At 37.8% G+C, this 19365-nt stretch overlaps 1 protein-coding gene across 5 annotated transcripts in view; it reads left to right on the forward strand.

The window, feature by feature from the left end:
• The window catches only part of DMD (dystrophin), a 1951117-nt gene that overhangs the window by 1595315 nt on the left and 336437 nt on the right, over positions 1-19365 (forward strand). For all 5 annotated transcript variants that reach the window (XM_058659083.1, XM_058659078.1, XM_058659079.1 and 2 more), the window contains one exon: positions 15634-15780. In XM_058659083.1, coding sequence (XP_058515066.1) covers positions 15634-15780 — 147 coding nt within the window. The remainder of the gene's footprint in view (positions 1-15633; positions 15781-19365) is intronic.

Genomic DNA, 19365 nt, shown 5'->3' on the forward strand with positions numbered 1-19365 from the left:
GCCCAATTTGTATAGATCTCATCTTTTTCTATCAACGCCTTTTTTTGATGTGCACAGACACCAAGATTCTTTGCTATTTTGCATTCATCTTTTGCAGTTCTATCTCTGTAACTCATCCATTCCAAGGTTATAGCTCTTTGTAGATTCCTTTACATGGGGTTGGAGGATTTTGTGGGGTCACTTAGCCATGAGTTAACTTGTATTTTAAGTTATGATCCCTGGAAGAAGACTCTGAAGACTGTGGTCTGTGTGTGTATGACATAGAGGATCAGTTCTCAGGAGAAACCTGCAGGGCAATTAGGAAAGGAACAGAGGAAAGGTCAGAGCTGAGCAAGTAAATGTGCTGTTGCCGGAACACCTACGTTATGCCCTGGTCCATGACAATGGAGGCCTGGGGTCTAAAGCATTACAGAGTTGTTTTTTGATGTCCCTACTGGACATTGTGGACCATACCAGCCTGTGCAGGCAGTATCTACCAGCTGGATCTGAAGGAGAATAAACTAATTTGTCATATTTCCAGTCTTCGCTTTGTAAAGACTCATACTATTAATGATTTCCAGCTATTAGCATGAAAACACTGAAGCCAGAATTGGGAGGAGCTGCACATAGTTGGCTCTCAGTCTCTGATTCAGGACAGCACTGATTGTTGCCCCAAAGGTTACCTCTTAAGGCAATGGAAAGAGTTACCTCTAGGGCCTGGATGCAGGCAGCTATGAGACATAGTAGCCAAGAGTTGCAGCAGAGTGGGAAGGATATCCAACATAGTTCAAGTGTCCCCCACAACTGGCATGTGAAACCTAGTAATACACTCAGACTCTGTATTACAACTCGGCTTTTTCAGAGTTGTTTTGTTCTTGTGCAAGCAGTATTTTTTTTTCAGAGTGATGAAAATTGTGATGCTTTGTGGAAAATCTCCCCTCCCCTGCCTATCTTTAAGCTACCAATTTTGATGATGGAGGGGAAGAATTACAGAAAAAGTCTAAGAAAGTGATGATTATTAGTAAGAAGAGAACTTCATAAGTGAACTTAATTTTGAAGATAAAGAATGTGTAAGTGTCTGGGATTAAAGTTATCCAGATATGACAATTGAAAAAGCACTTTCTATGGCTATGGTTCACCCTTTAGAGTGCATCAGAATCATCTGGAAGACATATGGAAACCCAGATTGATGAGCTACTCACCAGAGTTTCAGATTGAGAAGGTGTGGAGTAGGGCTATGAATCTGTATTTCTTGGAGCCAGCACTGTGATGGAATGGATTAAGTCACTGCTTGGGATACCCACATCCCATGTTAGAATGTTTATTCTGCTTCTGGCCCAGCTTCTGTTAATGTGCCTGGGAAGCAGTAGATGATGACCCAAGTACTTCAGTTTCTGCCACCCACAATGGAGAGCCAGATGGTGTTCCTGATACCTTACTTGAACTTGGCCCAGCCCCAATGTTTGTAGCTATTTGGGAAGTGAACCAATAGGCTGATGATCTTATTCTCCTCTCTCTCTGTCTCCTTCTGCCTTTTAAATAAATAAGTAAAATTTTAAAGACAGTGAAATTACCACATATGTACTAAATACACATGCTGTATTATAGTAGTAATTACTCAATTGCAAATAACAAACATATTATTTATTATTTATTTTATATCTATCAATGTCCAGAATATTTAATGAATTGCAGGTACATGGTCCTCTGTTAGAGCAATTGATAGTTTGGTTAAGGAGAATCATTTTATTGAGCAACCTTAATATAATGGCATTTTCACTGAATCTTTGTTATAGAAGACACGATTATTGATTCTAAGTTTCCTATTGGTACTTGTCAAAGGATTAATTCTTTGAAAGGCACTGTAAGAGTGAGAAAGAGGGAGGGAAGGAGGGATGGAGGAAAGAAGAGGTAGAGAGGGATTGGTCTTCCATCTGTAGATCCATTCCCAAATCCCACAATAGAAAAGACTGGTCCAACTGAAACCAGAAGCCAGAAAGTCTATATGGTTCTCTCACATGGGTGGCAGAGGCTCGCATACTTGAGCCATCACCTGCTACTTTCCAGGGTGTACAGAAGCAGAAAGTTGGATGGAAAGTGGAGACAGGACTGTAACAAGATTTTCCCCAGTATAGGATGCAGCAAGGCCTGAACCACTTTTCCAAAATGCCAGTTAAAATGAAAACAATTCACACACATGATTTTTCACTTTGTGTAATATTTTTCACATTTACCAGGTGCAGTATGTGAATTTAAAAATCCTCCACATAATTTTATGATAAATGGAATGACTATAGGAAGCTAGTTTATAGAGCTTCTGAAACCCAGGACATTCAGAATAGTTGAGACAACCATGTAGCATTTTTGAAAGAAGGCCTGACTACTAGATGTGACTATCTGCTGGTAGCTCCAAGAGTTTGTATATTTTATAATGTTCCTTGTTAACCTGTGGAACATGTGTTCATGGAGAAAGGCATATGTTTGTGTGTAGACAAGAAGATGGGTATACAGTGAAAGTACAGGAACAACTGGGGAAAAGTAGAAAAGAGTTTAAATTACAGTTATGGGGAAAACGAGATTTTTCCCAAATGTGTGGTAAATCCTTATTTTAAGTCACTTCAAAGAAGTTCACGGTTATGGTATAGGAGAAGTGATATATGTAGTAACAATTCTGGAATAAATAGAACCAAAACAAGTCTCAAAGTTGTTTTAACTTTAAATAACAATCATTAAAAACAACCACACCTTATTTTGTAATCCAGGGGGTGATGAATAAAGGGGATTTTACATCAAAAATAGTTTGATACATGTTCAATGTATAATTGAAAGAATTATGGTCAAACCCACTAAAATCAAGTATGCATAACAGAATTGAGTTAACTGAATTAGGCAGTGTAAAAACACATTGATTTTCAATGTTTTTGAAAATTGGTCCACATATCATTGTTATGCTCTTTGTTTACAAACTTCAATATTTATTAAGTTTTAAAAGTGGATTTGACCCTGAAATGTCAAACTCCCTTAATCAGAATGAGGTTGCAGAATCTAACACTAAGATAAATTTCTATTTTATTTTGAAGAACTGATTCCTGGGGTAAATGCTTTATTCTTCATGTAGTTAAAAGCCTGCCACTCCTGCTTCAAAGCATACTTGCTTTTAAAGTTTTGTTCTCTGGAATTTTGCATTATTTTGGACTCAATGGAGTCATTTATAATTTTCCCCATAGCACAGTCAAATTCTGTCATCTTAAACCTAAGATGACATATGCAAGTTAGAAAACAGAATTCATTTTATTAGCCATGTGTGCCAAATACAACTATCTTTCGAACTACCTTGACACTTCATTATTAAAGACAATGTCATTTGCAATGTATTTTGTTGTGGATTTTCTTGGTCTAAAACGTTGCATTTTATTCTTGTGAACACATATCACTTGGAATTTGTTTCCTTAAATGCCTATATATTATCAGCAATAACTTAAGTTGAAGTGATAGCTATACAGTTGCTTAATTACAAAGATTCCATTTATTTTTTTGCACTGCTACATGGCCAGTGTTTGGAACATTCCTTGGCAGTAATATGTGCTCAATATTATTTTATAGAATAAATTAAGACACATGTATACAAAACTATAGGGAAAAAATACTCTCTCTTAGATGCCTAAGATATATAAGTTAGATACCTAAGGTTAAGGTTATTTGCTCCCAATTGCTATTCTCTTGTTTCTAACCATTGTTACTTCTTGCCAGTACCCACAAACACTGATTGCTACTCTTTCTCTTTTTTGCAATAACCAAACTTATACTATTCTACTTGAAATTTTCCATATGAACATGTCATGATCACAGACACATGTTTTCTGTCGTTTCCCTTGGGGGATGACATTAGTCTCCACATCTATTCAAGGAGTCTTTCATGACCTGCTTGAGCATCCTTCTTGGCACTTTACAAAACTCGAGACCCAATTTCTCATTGCATGAATCACATTTTTAAAAAATAATACACTAAAACTGTCCATCTTGGATAATAACTGAAGCTAATTCCAATTTTTCCTTTTCATTGTGGATCTAGACATAGCACGTATGTGCATAGTACCTAGTGATTATAAAATGTGGTTTTGGATGAGAAATAATTAAATGTAACTATAGGAGTTGGCAAGAACATGCCATTACCCTTTACACAAACCTTTATTATCTACAAAGCAAGCTCATTCAACACTCACTATAATCTTACTCCAAGAAAACACCTACAATTCATCTTTTACAATTGACACATGCCTCGTGTTTTAGCTTATTAGAAATTATTAGTCCTTGCTCGAACAACATTAATCTTTTCTACTTCTTACCTTTTGTTCAAAGTCTATGCATGTATCTTTCTCTACCATACTGCCTCCTCTTGTATCATTTTCATACGTATTTTCCCAATCTCTAGTTCTAGAAGACTTTGCAATGCTACATGATTGAGGAGTGAGGAAAGAGAGGACCCTCTGAGGTGAAGTCAGGTATTGTCTCCAAAGAGGCAGCTACTTATAAAAGGAGCTTAATCTGTGGCTCTCTGTCCTGGCTTAATTTATTTCTCGCATCTTTTAGTATCCCTGAGCTGATATGAATAGGACTTCGATTGGTTTTGTATTCCCAGTCGTGCCTGACACAGTGCTTAACTGTTTATAGATAGAGCAAAAGACAAGAACTACCTTCTCATTGATCCTCATAGCACCCCTTAAGTGTCCAAGTTCTTACTCCCTTTCTGCACAAGAGGAAATATGTGGAAAATAGTTGTAAATGAACTTTGATGTGTATTACTATTTGATGATCCCTCGACTTGTATCATTAAATAACTTTTAGTGGAAACCCCTACCCAAAATGAGAGGAAAGGGGGAGGGGAAACAAAGGGAACGAGAGATCATCTGTGATCTTAACTAAGCATCTAGAATCTCAATTGCCTGCTTGGGCGAAGTAGAAAATGACACTACTTTCCAGAAAAAGAGATATTGCCATTGCATAATCATCCTCACCAGTTTGGCAGCAGAGCCCAGTTTGCATTTAAGTTGGATTTCACTACACAACACTACACAGCAACCATTTCTTTTCTTTTTAATATTTTTTATTTTTTAATACAATTTAGTTGGCGGTAGGCTCTCCTTCTCCCCCCTCCCCAAATTCCCTCCCCTCTCCATTCTCCTCTCTAGAATCATTGTCCATTGTGAATTTTCCCAAGTCCATCATGCTTCCACTGGAGTGTCTCCCAGCCATGTAGGAGAATAACTTTTCATTATAGGTTAATTCTTGTATCCTGGGGCCCTAATGTAGGTACAGTGAGGATTAGGCCTTCGTTGTTTACCATTTCATATACTCCTAACTATGTGAGAAAGGACAGAGAGGAAAGATTTCTGTCAGGTAACTTCTCAGGGTTTGTGTTTAGTCTTGTTGAAAATTTCTCCAAAAGGTAGACCGATGTGTACCACTACCAGTAGAACATAGTTTCCTTGAAAGATTAGCTCTGCCTGCCCCCTGCCTTTTTTTCACCTGCTCCGTTTTTTAAGAAAACTACTTGGTTGGTATTGAAGCTGGGATGTTCTTACTCAAAAGGTTAGAGATGCTTCAGTAATGAGCACATGCTCCTACATAAAATAAATCAAGTGGCAGATATAAATAATCCAGATATGGAATTTTAAGAAAATGAGCAAGTTTCTGTTATTTGGAAACCATTAGATTTCAGAGGAAATGATGTCTATGAAAATAATTTGAGAACAGCTATTGGCTTCACCTATTAGATATTAATATAAAAGTGCTAATTTCTCTTGGCTGCTATTTTTAAATAAAAATATATTGAGAGATTATAATATGTAAGTGTAGGCACATGCTGGTGAAAGAATAGTACATAATTATCTTAATTTCCTGATGTTTCAAAGAAATAGACACTAAATCATAAATAGGCAAACAAACACTTGGAAACTGATTAGTGTTAAAATGGAATATTGGAAACTAAAAGAAAGAGAGCATTTACTTCAGAAGGAAAACCCAGGAATAAATACTTTCTACTCATCTATGTTTTTCCATTTGAAAATATTTATTTTGTGGGGCCGGCATTGTAAAGCAGTGGGTTGTTATTGCCTATGATGCTGGCATCCTGCATAGGTGCTAGTTCAAGTTCCGGCTGCTCAATTTTCGATCCAGCTTCCCTCTAACATGCCAGGATTAACAGTGGAAGATGGCCCAAATGCTTGGTCTTACCACCCATGTGGGAGACCTGGGTTGAATGCTCCAGGTTTTCCTTGCTCTGGCCCTGACTGATACAGCCATTTTGGAAATAAACCAGTGAATAAACAAGATCTTGCTTGTTCTCCTCCCTCTCTCTGCCTCTCTTTACCTTTCAAATGAACAAATATATTTGAAAAAAATATTTGTTCATTTACTTGAAAGGCAGAACAACAGAGAAAGGCAGAGTGTGGCACAGAAGCAAAACTTCCACCTGCCATTCCATTTCTTGGTGCCTCCAATAGCTGTGCCAGGCAAAATCCTGGAACTCAATCCAAGTCTCCCACATGGGTAGCAGGAACACAAGTATGTTTTACATTCCCCATTGCCTTTTATATACATTGATAAGAAGCTGAATTAGAAACAGAAAAGCTGAGACGATATAGCATGAAGGCAACCCAAGTCACAATTTAACCTGCTGTGCCAAAATGCACCTCTCCTCTCTGAATAAAAGCGTTCCACATGGGTGACACTAACCCTGTCATTTGAGCCACCACTGTTGTCTCCCAGGTTTGCATTGACAACAGGCTGGAGTAAATAGCTGGGACCAGCTACTGAATCTGGGCTTTGATAAAGAGGCAGGCAACTTAACCACGAGGCCAAATACACATTCCAGCTCTCACTAATAGTCATGTTTAACTGAGTTCTGATTTGTATGGAAAAGAAGCAGGTAAGCAGAAAATAGAAATGTGAAACTCCCAACAGAGGGCATATCTTGCAAGTGGGATCTAAACCAGGAATAAGCATTGTGGCTTCTAGCAATTCAACACATTGTGCTTGTCAGAATTGCCAAATTCTCAAGATCACCTTGGATAAACAACCAAAAACACGAAATGAGACACATTGTTCTCTCTGCTAACAAGATCCCACGTTATTATGATGCACATTGTTATTTAAAATTGCTCATACTAATATTTTGGGCCATATAGGGGAGGCAGAGAGTAAGATAGTACTTTAACACACCATGAAATGTTTCCATTTATTAAATGTGCTACTTAATCAGTCTAAAATAACTCCTAGGTTTGAAGATCAATAACTTTGTGTTTGATATTCTTAATGGTTTATGGATTATTACTTATTTTTAAATAGCTTAACTTATTTCATGAACTGCCATTTTGCTTTGTGTTTTGTGACATCGAGGTACAATTTCTCAGGAACCAAGTATCGGCATTTTTTTTTTGTTTCCTTGGCGATCTAGAACATACCCTGCTTCAATGATTTATTTGTGTTCATTTGAAAACTTTTTACTTTAATAATATATATTCTGCATTTAACCATTGGAAAACACTCATGAGCTGCCTTCTTATTTGCTTTAATTAAAGTGTCATAACAAAATTATGAAAAGCTTGAGATGGTTTGTATTTTTTGTTTGCTTTTTCACAATAGAGGGAAAATAATTAGCGGAGTTAAAATTATAGAAACAGGTTTCCAAGGAAATAAAATAACTAAGATTTTTTTTGCTTTTAAAAGTAAAAACCTGTCTTTTGGATCAGTGCTATTTGAGCTCTCATTTCTAAGTTATGTGTGTGAAAAACAAATGAACATACATAAAAAAGAGAATGGAAACCATTAGTGTGATAACACTGTAATTCAGTTTTCAGTTTAAGAATGTTGAGGTGATAAGCCTTACTGTGAAGCCATATCCTGAAATATGAGGAATGATGATAAATGACAAGAGCGAATTACTAAGAAAGAATTTTATGCTTTTTTTCTTGAATGTGTGTTCTACAAAAATATGAAGAAAAGCTAGATATTTTGCATTGAAGCATGTGGATTCTTTGTGGGGAAAAAACACAGCAGTTAATTACTATTTTTAATGTCACAAATTCGGAAGTGTCTTGAGTCTGAAAGAAAATCATAGTTAAGGTATCATTACTGATCATTGATGGGGAAATAAAAATAGCAATTTTCCTCATGCCTACAAATTTGCTTTGCTTATCTAATTTTTAAAAACTTAACTTCTCCTAAGTCACCCTGATTATGCCACACTAGAGCATTAGTTTTGAGTCTGTGGTTATTCATGTTTTTATAATTTGCTCGTCAAAGGCAATCATGCCCAAATATGAAAGTTATGAAAGTTTATAAGAATTGCCCAGAGAGCTAAATGCAAGGAAGACAATGGAAAGAAGCCACAGAATATTTTGCCTTCAGGCTACCACAGTAAAACTGTTGTTAAAATGAAATGCAATCACACTTCTATCAAAAAATGCATGTTTCAATGCCATAATATACTGTTAAGCTTATCTCTACCAGAGGCAAAAGTGATATAAAAAGCAGGACTTATGTTCATTTAGTTTCTCAGTATCACACAGCCTTTCAGGATCCGGTAACAACTTGGGACTTGATCTTAAGGAAAAGGTACTATCTCCAAGTTGTTTGTTTGTTTGTTTGTTTTGATTTGGTTTAAATCTGTGACAAATTCCAATTTTAAATACAAGAAGTCACCTTAAGAAAATAAAGTCCAAGTGGAAAGAGATTGGGAAACCACATGAAGTTTACTGTGTAGTGGTTGCTGTTGGTGCCCCAGCCAGATTGTTGCCTGTCAATGGGTTACCATTGCACAGGTTTCCAGAGAGTCTTTCTAGGCCTGAAAACCACATTGACTGAGTTACATCAGCCCCAGCCTAACAGTGGTACACAGTGGGACTCACTAGTGATTTAGTCTGCCCTGTGCAGTTCCCTATGGGATCAGAGTGATGCTAAACTGTAGTCGAGGACACACACTATCTTACCTTTCTTGCCCTGTTTCTCTCTCTTTCTCTAACACTAAATTCTGTTTCTCTGAAACCTGCTCTAGGCAGTAAGTATCTAAAATAAGATCTGAACCTACATCCTGGCCACCATACCAGAAAGCAAATCAGGCAGAGAAAAAAGCCAAGAATTACAGATAGCAATGGAAGTCTCCAAGTGCATTTCATGGACATCCTGCATACACTTCATCTTACGTTTCTTTTGAATGCAGCTGAGCAGCTCATTTCTCTGGTTCTTTTAGAGATCCCAAAAGGCCACTGGTGCCCTGAGCAGAGCAAGATATGAACTTCATTCTCCTGGTCACATCAGGATGACATGGACCCTCAGAAATGCAGAAGCAACAGGAAAAAAAGAAAAAAAAAAAAAACAAAAACCTACCCCTCAGCCTGCTCTAAGGCCTGGCTGACTAGACTGTGAGGGCTTCCCTGCGCCACGTGGAAGAGTCCCAGTGTACATGCTCATGATGGCCTCTCTGCAGTATGTGATTTGTTTGATCTTCTTAAACTGCTCAGGAATAACTTAACATGAAGAAACCTAGGAATTTGCCTAACACGTACTCTTTTCTTAACTGTTTTTCCAAAGTCTTGGCTTGCAAACATTTGCTCATTGAGGTTTTCTCATACAGAGACAGGCAGATAATCAGTATTTCGTATCTGAAGCAAATACGTCATTGTCAATCCCTACTACTTTTGAATTCCTAATGAAACAGGACCTCTATGAATTAGCAATTTAGGATTTCAGGAAGAAAAGTAGTATCCCCAGTAAAGGAAAATGTTTAGACTCTCAGTAGTACCAGTTATATAAAAATAAAACTCTATATATACCTCTCTCTCCCTCCCTCCTTATCTCCCTCCCTCCCTCCTTATCTCCCTCCCTCTCTCCTTCTTATCTCCCTCCCTCCTTATCTCCCTCCCTCCCTCCCTCCTTACCTCCCTCCCTCCCTCCCTCCTTACCTCCCTCCCTCTCTTCTTCTTATCTCCCTCCCTCCCTCCCTGCCTGCTTCTCTCCCCTTCTCTTTTTCCCTCCCTCTCTCCCTCTCCCTCTCTCCCTCTCCCTCTCTCTCTCTTTCTCTCCCTCTCCCTCTCCCATTCCTCCCTCCCTCCATCCCTTCCTCCCTTCATAAATAAACTCATAAATGACAAGTCTGACAGAGCTAATTTAAGCATCCCAGAAACTCCATTCCATCTAGTTTGCCTGTGCACACTGAAGTGGCTTGAGGCAACTCTTGCTGTGACCTTACTTAGATTATCCTAGAGCTCCACAATTGACCGCTCTACTTTCCCTGCATCTACTGTATACTGTATATTGCTTCACTTTACCCTTAATCCACTTTAGATTCCACTGTTCTGTTTTCAATCACATTCGGGATAAAAAGCAAAACTCCCTTACCCATAAGGGTTTGTACACGAATCACATAACAAAACCCCAAACCTGGATCAACTGCTTTATCCATGCTTGTACGGATCACTGTTGGAAAGTGAGGAATTCGGGCAGATTGGTTCTGCTAAGAAATATTGATTCCAGCTTCAAAATAGACCCGCAACAGTATCCAGAAACCTCACTGCCTTGCTTAGGTTAACTTTTCTCACACTGCCTCGTGCAACTAATTCAAATGTTTCCACTTTCCCTTAATTCTTATGTGTGGTCAATGAGTATCACACACCAGGCTGTGCCAAGTCTCCTGCCTCCTGCTTCACAGGAGAAATAGTGACCCTGTATGTGTAATTCCCTCGATAATCCTTGAATCTTTCAAACCAACTTTGCCTTGCAGTAAAAATAAACTTAGTCATGTCAAACTTTCCAGACAATTAAAATATTAACAGTTTGACATGGTGGTTAATGTGCTTCTCGGGATGCCCAAACCCAATATGGGAGTGCCCAGATCCAAGTGTCACCTCTGTTTACATGCAGCTTCCTGCTAATATGCACCCTGATAGGGTGATGGCTGAGGAGATGAGGTCCCTGCTGCACATGTCAGAGACCTGGACTGAGATCTACAAACCAGGCTTCAGCCTGGCCCAGTCCTGCCATTGCAGCCATTTGGAAAGTAAACCTGCATATGGGAGAGCTCGTTTGCACTCTCTCTTTCTCCCTCTTTCTCTCTCTCTCTCTCTCTCTCTCTCTCTGTCTTTCACTTTGTGTGTCTGCCTCTCAAATAATAAAGAATTTACAGCAATATTACTCGCCTGTTGATAGATAATTCTTTTTTGTCAAGGAAATTGATAACTATAATTCTAAATATATATTTGAACAAATCCTTAACTGCATAAGCAATCTCACAGGCAATTTAATTTTATAAAAAGAAGAAAAAACTCAACATATTAAATATATATACATATATACACATATATATCATTTCAAATCAGTACTTTTCTGTCTATAATCAGACAACATTTAATGAAGTGAAAATTCTGCCTGCATGAAACTAGTCATAATAAAATTAGCCTTGGCTTGCTCTTTTGTGGAGAACATATTCCAGATGTTTAAGTGATTGAAAGGAAATCCACAGTATAATGGCTTCCTTCAATGTTTTCTCACTTACTGCTTCCAAGCTAAAATAAGGCCTAATGAAATCCTGGTATCATTTAAATAGCAGATCATATTGCTCAGAGTTAACTTTACTGCTTGACATTTTCTGTATAGAGCTTAATAATTTAAACATCAATTTATGCTTATGGTACTAAAATCTCTAATATTTGAGATATAATCAAACCCAAAGTAGCAACCATTTAAATGACAGAGTACCTGTATTCACCCTTTATGTGTGTTTGTGATTCCATGTATAAGAGACCATGCTCCTCTTATGCACGGATCTAAGCGCTGGCAGCCTGCAGCAGCAACCTGCCACCAGCATGTGGATCAAATGCCAGTGTCACCACTGACTTGCACACTCTGTGTTCTCCTTTTTCTTTTCACCCTCACTATTACCTGCTGAAACACTCTCATATGCTTAGCGTCCCATTGCGATGTCTAGCTCCCTGAAGTCCTTCAGTATGTTCAGCCCCATCAAGATCGCTCCATAAAGTAAACCTTTGCCCCAAACTGTCTCTTGATCTGCTGACCCCTCTGCAATCAAAACTTCCAGTATCAAATACCTTAGTAGAAATGCAGGCATTCAAATTAAATCAAGCAGTTGCTCTTTTTTTCTGAGTGATATTACTAGTAAAAGCAGTCAGTGGTGGGAGTAAAATAGTAGTAGTACTAAAATCATGGATGTTTTCTATTCCAGTAAAATTAGAAACTATAGTTCAATAGTCAGTTGAAAATGTGCTCAATGAAGGAGTCATAAAAATATTTCTTAAGCAATTTAAGTTCAAATAGTCACCAGTATTTTACTGTCATATGAAGTCTTTAAGTGGAAATTCATTCATTGGAGTTCTCTAGAAACCAAAGTAATAATGCATTCTGATTTCCAGTTTCTTTAATATAGAGTGAGCCCATCAGAAAACATGAGAAGCAATCTGAATAGAAAATCCTTCCATATCATTAGGGTTGTAACTTTCCAGTGTATTTTACATGGGTTTTGAAGAGATAAAACTTTTTCTCTTCAAACTGGTATCTCTTTCACTCAAGAAATTGCGGTAGCAATTGGCAGCCACGAGTAGAGAATATATACTTAGCTAATGGTTTTAATATTCGCACCATTGACAGCTCAGTTGACGAGAGGAGAAGAATCACACCTACTGACAGATAACTTGAACACTTTGTTGTGAGACTGTTAGAGGTACCAGTGAATCTGTTGGGTGGAATGAAGGCTGGCTAATTTGGTAAGTCTGAAGTAGAGATCAATTTTAAGGACTTCAACTATGGTGGCTGGTTAGGGGTGAGACAGTTCCACCAAGATCTCATGACAGTGTAGAGCTGAGAGAAAAATAAATGAAATGAAGGAGTGGGGCTTGCCCTGGCTCCACTTATGATCCAGCTTCCAACTAATATGCACTCTGATAAGTAGGAGATGATAGTTTAAAGACATATCCCTGCTACCACATGGGAGACTCAGATGTTCTGGGAACCTGGCTTTGTCCTGGTGCAGTCCTGGCTGTTGTGGGCATTTGGTAAGTGAGTCAGCAGATAGGAACACTTTGGCCTACTTGTTCTCTCTTTATGTTTCAAATAGAAGTTATAAAGAGAAGGGAAAGAAGAAGAAAAATTATGAAGATGAGAGCCTATTTTTAAATCCATTTCATCCTTCAAACATTGATATAGGACTAAAATCTCTGTCTAGGATTTTTATCATGTGTGTAACGCAACCTAAGAGGAGCTGAAATTTAGTTGTCACTTAACTGGAATGGGTGTTCAACTCAGTGTCTGCATGCCATGCAAAGGAGATGATTAGCACAAAGGGCTCAGCCGCAGTATTCAAAGCTTCTGCCTTCTCTCCTGCAGGAATTGACTGTGACTTGTGGTGCCCTTTTACATGATAATTATTTGTGGTTATCAGAAATTAATATTATTATCCAAAATAGAAGGACTCCATTTTGTGAGCACTGTCCTTTTCCAGGCTTCCCTACTGACCTTTTAAAAAATGTCTGTTTTCTAACCTGTTACTCAAACTTATTATGAACCACTTTTTTGTAGAGATATGAATGTGTGTCTGTGTGTATTTTACCCACTATGTTCCATGGGAACTTATTCTGACTCTTTTAAAATCTATTTTTATTTTTATTGGATTTATTTGAGAGAGAAATGGAGATTGCCTACATACTGCTTTCCTCCCCAGTTGCCTGGGAGCCAGAAACTCAGTGAAGGTCCCCACGGGAAGGATGGATACAACTGTTAGCGAAATCACCCGCTGCCTCTCAGGTTGCATATTCATAAGAAGCTGGAATTAGAATCAGAGGCAGGATTTCACAACAGGCATTCCAGTATGATATGGAAGTACCACAGTTGTGTCTTAACTGCCATGCCGAAAAGTCAACAGCATGATTATTGCAATGCTGTGTAGTACCTAAAAAAACTATTTAAAAGACTTATATGCTATTCTTTACATTTTAATTATGCAAACCCCAGGTTGATATTAGAGGATAACAACATTCTTGGTTTAAGTATGCACTGGCTTCCACTTGAAATGAGAGGGAAAGTAGGGGTTATAAATGAGGTTTGTGGAAACAGTGTGTTTATCAACATAGTGAACCAGACAGAAAAATAACACCTGCCCGGATCAAGCAAGTCAGAACAGCACGTATCGTCAAGTGAGTGACACTGTCCTTGTGCACAGAAGATTATATTGCACAAACTGCTCTTCTAAGTAAGGAAATTCGTCCCTTCTACATTGCTCATTGGAACATTTGGACATCATGCATCATGTTAAAGATCCATAACTGCCATCTCAATAGGGAAGATATGATGCATGGTAATATCCTTCCCATATCTGCATAAGGTTTCTCTGCCTAGCAGATTGCAGTGATGCACTGCACCAGCGATTCCAGCTCTAGTGCTTCAGGGATGGCTGAGAAGCCCCAAGGGAGCCTTCTGAAGTCACCGCTACAAGGACTAAAATGCCAGGAGTCCAGGGAATGACTCTTAGGGTTCAAGAAAATAGCCTGCTACCTTAACTGTTTATTATGTGTAGTTGGTTAAAAATACGAATGCGTTATGTTATTATTGAGTGTGTCTTTTATTGTAAATGTAAGTATCCATTTCTAGTTCTGAGATGAGTAGAATTTAGAATCTATTAAGCACTGTAATTTTTCTGGTTACCTTGTCAACCGCAAATTTCTTTGGAGAGATATGCTTCAAAAAGTTTCTGGGGAAATGGTGTTAAAGATAACTTTATTTTCATTCAAGAAATTTGCAATCCATGCATATGAGGGATTCTGTAAAATGCTCATGGAAATTTCAAAACTTTTTGCACCAAATAAGATTTTATTTCCACTTTTTCCACAAACTTTTTGAAGTTTCTACATACAACACAGTAATTAAGAATTTGTGCTTCGTGGATAGGAAAACTAGCATGTGTATCTTGGGTTGCTCAAATATTTACCCATAAGACCTTGGCAAGTTTTAACCTCAAAACATTTTCTTGGGCATAAAATGAAAATTCTCCAATTACAACCTCACATGATTGTTGTGTAGGAATACAATTTTCCTTGTGGATGGAGCTTGTCACACCAGGTACCTAGGAAGAGCTCAGGAAATATGAGGTATCATTATTCATTCATTATAAAATGCCCATGGCTGCATTATCACCTTGGTGGAATATCGGCCCATTTGCAGTACTAGAGCAAAAATTCTATTGGTAGATTACAAAGCCTAAAAATTTAGTTCTCACAGTTATGGAGTTCTGGAAGTCCAAAACCAAGAGAAGAAGTGACTCGATGTCTGGCAAGGATTTTTCTCACGTAGATGATGCCCTTAAGCTGCAGCCTTATATGCCAGAAGGGAGAGTGAAGTAATCACAGAGAGCTAATCCTAAAACTCACCTCCAAGAAGGCCCACCTGCTAACTGGCCAATGGGATTTCCTTTTGAATTTATTTTTATTTTGGCTTTCTTAGAATTTTAACACATGAACTTCGGGAGTATACAAACATGGAGATCATAGTGTAGAGCAATCATCATTAACATTGTACTCCAAGCAGCTTTATATCTGCTTTGCTGCTTTAAATGTCCTAAAATTCCTACTTCCTCTTGATTATTTCATGTAGGCTCTTCGAGGAGAAATTGCACCCCTTAAAGAGAATGTAAGCCATGTCAATGACCTTGGCCGCCAGCTCACCACACTGGGCATTCAGCTCTCACCATATAACCTCAACACTTTGGAAGACCTGAACACCAGATGGAAGCTTCTGCAGGTAGGCGCAACATGCACATTGTTGCTTCTTGTGATTACAATATAACCACAGGCTGATTTGTAAAGAATAATGAAAATAATTTCTTTACTCACTGCTCATGATCTTTTCTGAAGATAGGCTACTTCACATTAGTTAGAAGATAAGTATAGGGAATATCATTGTGTTCAAGGTCACACTTTCTAGCTGTGTGACCTTATACAAATTACTTCATCTTTTCTGAAATTAAATTAATGGAATCCTTTTTATATAATATCAGTTTGTTATTGGATTAATAAGTCTAAATCAGTTGAAAGTGCTTGGGAAAGAATCTGTTACCTACTAAGCACTGTGATTCTAGTCCTCCACAATATTAACATTAAAAGTCTTAATGAATTACATAGGTTTTGGAATCTGACTAACCAGCTGCATGACCTTAAGGACACTTCATCTCTCTGGTTGCCAGTTTCCTCATTCTCTAACTAGTTGCTTTACTTTTGAATGAGCTAATTCTTAGAGCTCTTAGTACAGTACCAGACTTGGGGGAAGAACTCAGAACATGATGTGCTGATAGAGGAGGTGCATATATATGCTCCCCGTGTGAAGGATGCTGTTTTTCACTGCAGAGCCCTTCAAATGGTTTAGCCATAGAATGACAGAATCATTTGCTGTCTTTTTCCATTCTCACAGAGTACATAGTATGCATCCGAGCACAGAGAGCATGCTAGATTTCAAAACATTTTTATCAGTGTTTTAATTAAAAAAAATAATGTTGAACCAGGTTACTTTCCTATTGGCAGCCCATTTAGAGGTGTGATTGAGAGTCCTGTTGAAGAATTGCTAGAACTTTAATAAAAACTACTTCCAAATTCAAGACCTCTTGAGAGCTCATGTAATTTAATTTTTGTTGTGATGGATAGTCTTGAAATGTTTGTATGATAGATTGTTAATAAGTGGCATTGACTAAAGCAAGGCAGTATAGTTAAGTGATTATCTAGCTTTCTATGTTTTTTCTATGGTGCTTGAATACTATTAAAATCTTATCCATTACATCCTTAATATGGTTTTCATTTTAAACATAAGTGAGGAAAGTAATTCCAAAGAAAACCAATGGCTACATTTGTTGCATTCAAACCCTCTTCAATTACATTTAAACTGTTATTTTAAAAAGGCAAGTGCCACCTTTGCTTTTACAGTGTGACACAAGATTTGTGACAGCCATATGTATATTTACAAATGAAAATATAAGATCGTCACTAAGGGGAAATGGTTTTTTTAAAAAAAAAATCAATACTAAGTAAACCACTCTAATTGTGGCATTTATTTAGACATGAAGTCTGAGAAAATAATGCTTTAATTTTTTTTCATTCTTTAAAATAAATAAGAATTTGTTCTAAGTAGAGAAAAATACCTGTAAGAAGAAACCATGTGATGTAGTAAAAAGAGCGTCCATCAAGTGAATATTAAAAGAAACTAACTTCAAACTTAAGATCTGCCATTATTTAGCCAGATTTTGGAGAAAACCATTTAACCTGTCTTACTGCCACTGTAAATATAGGGTTACAGGTCACAGTCTCATGTACAGATTTCATTTCCTTTGGATATATCCCCAGAAATGGGATAGCTGGGTCATGCAGCAGGTCAATTTTCTGTTCTCAGTACTCTCCATACTGACTTCCATAGTGGTTTTACTAGCCTAATCTCCCAGCAAAAGTAAAGATACCTTTCTCCCCACATCCATGCCAGCAGGTGTTGTCAGTAGAGTTCTAAATGTAGGCCAATCTCACTGGAGTTAGGTAAAAACTCAATGTGGTTTTTGTTTGTATTTCCCTGATGCTGGGGAGCCTGAGCATTTTTCATGTCTATTAGCCATTTGAATTTGTTCTTTTGAAAATTGTTCATTTCCTTTGCCCATTTCTTTACAAAATGGTTGATTTGTCTACCACGTGCTTCCTGAAGATCTTTGTAAATCCTTGACATTAGCGTTCCCTATTCTCATTTTTAAAAAACATTTTTAAAATATATTCATTTATACGTGTGTGTGTGTGTGTGTGTGTGTGTGTGTGTGTGTGTGTGTGTGTGTGTGTGTGTGTAAATAGTTGGCCCTTACCTGGACCAGCAGAAAGCTCAATCATGATCTCCTGCTATGCATGCCAGGGGTTCAAATACTTGCGCCACCACCTGCTGCATCCCAGCGGATGAAATCAGGGGAACCAAATTCAAGAAGAGAGCCAAGATTCAAATTCAGTCACCCCAATATGCTCTGTGGGTATCACAAGGAGCAACTCAACCCATGGGCCAATCAACAGGCTCCTCCTTATCCAAACACCAGCCTCATTTTTAAAGTGAGACTATTTTTTTGTAAGGTTATATCCAGTTTAGTCCTATAATTCTATATCTGGAAATCTGAAGGAGACAAATATGGAATAAAGCCGATGATTTGGCTTCATTTATTCCTAGTAACTGATGTGACTTGTTGGAATGATGCTTCTCCTCCTATAACTCTATCTTTAAACTTTCCATCTCCAAACCCGCATGTACACAGACTGTGACGATACATAATTCAGTCAAGTTGTGATATGTGCTTTTGTTGCAGAAAATTTCATGTGTTTCTACTTTTGTTCCTGACCTTAAGGATGTGCTTTAAAGGGATTTTTAGCAGAAAGCTGATAAATCTAAAATTTTGCTTTGCACAAAATTCAGTGGAGTTGATTTCCACTTTTTGCTTGGTCTGTAATCGTAACCACTCCTTTGTTAGGACAAAGAAGAACAGAGTAGAGAGTCAGAGTGGATGGAAGGCAGATATGAACCTGAGAAAAGAAAAGCTTTTAATTTGAGAAGACAGCAATGGGAATTGACATTTGGCATAGCAAGTTGTTGTTTGACACACCAGTGTCCTATGTAATTGGAGTGCCGGGACTCAAGCCAGCTCTGCTTCCAATCCCAGCTTCCTATTAATGTACACACACCCTGGGAGCAACAAGTGATGATTCAAATCGTTATGTCCCTGTTTCCCATAGACTGAGACCCTGGCTTTGGCCTGGCCCCTCCTTAGGGATGGTGCACATTTTAGAAGTGCACTAGCAGATGGGAGAACTCTCTCTCCCCTTCTCCTGCTCCCTCTCTCCCTCCCTTCCTCTCTCTTTCAAATAATGAAGATAAAGCAAAATAAATTTTTTTAACTAGTATAATAGAAAAACCAGAATTAGATGCTGTCAAGCTATATCTGCTTGATATTATAATGTCCTGGGTTTGATTATATGATTCATTAATTGATTTTAAGGGAAAACCACACTGGTTCTTAAACTATGTAATATCAGCCAAAATGGTAAAACCGGGTAAGCTATCTAGACATGACTATCAGCAGTAGATTATGATTCAGTGACAATTTGCTCATATAAAGAGAGTGTCTAGAGAGTTTCTAATTTATTTTTGAATCTGAATTATTTTACTGGTTTGAGATCTTTTATGAGAATACAATTCTCTTGGCTCCCTGAGAATGGACACATTGGTGTGGATATTACTGCTTCATTGTTTGACAGTACATTTATTGTATAGAAACCATCATTCCTTTGTTACCAAGATTTCTCTCCAGCGTTCTCTCATTTA

This window comes from Ochotona princeps, chromosome X, assembly GCF_030435755.1.
Source record: "Ochotona princeps isolate mOchPri1 chromosome X, mOchPri1.hap1, whole genome shotgun sequence".
Classification (NCBI taxonomy): Eukaryota; Metazoa; Chordata; class Mammalia; order Lagomorpha; family Ochotonidae; genus Ochotona; species Ochotona princeps.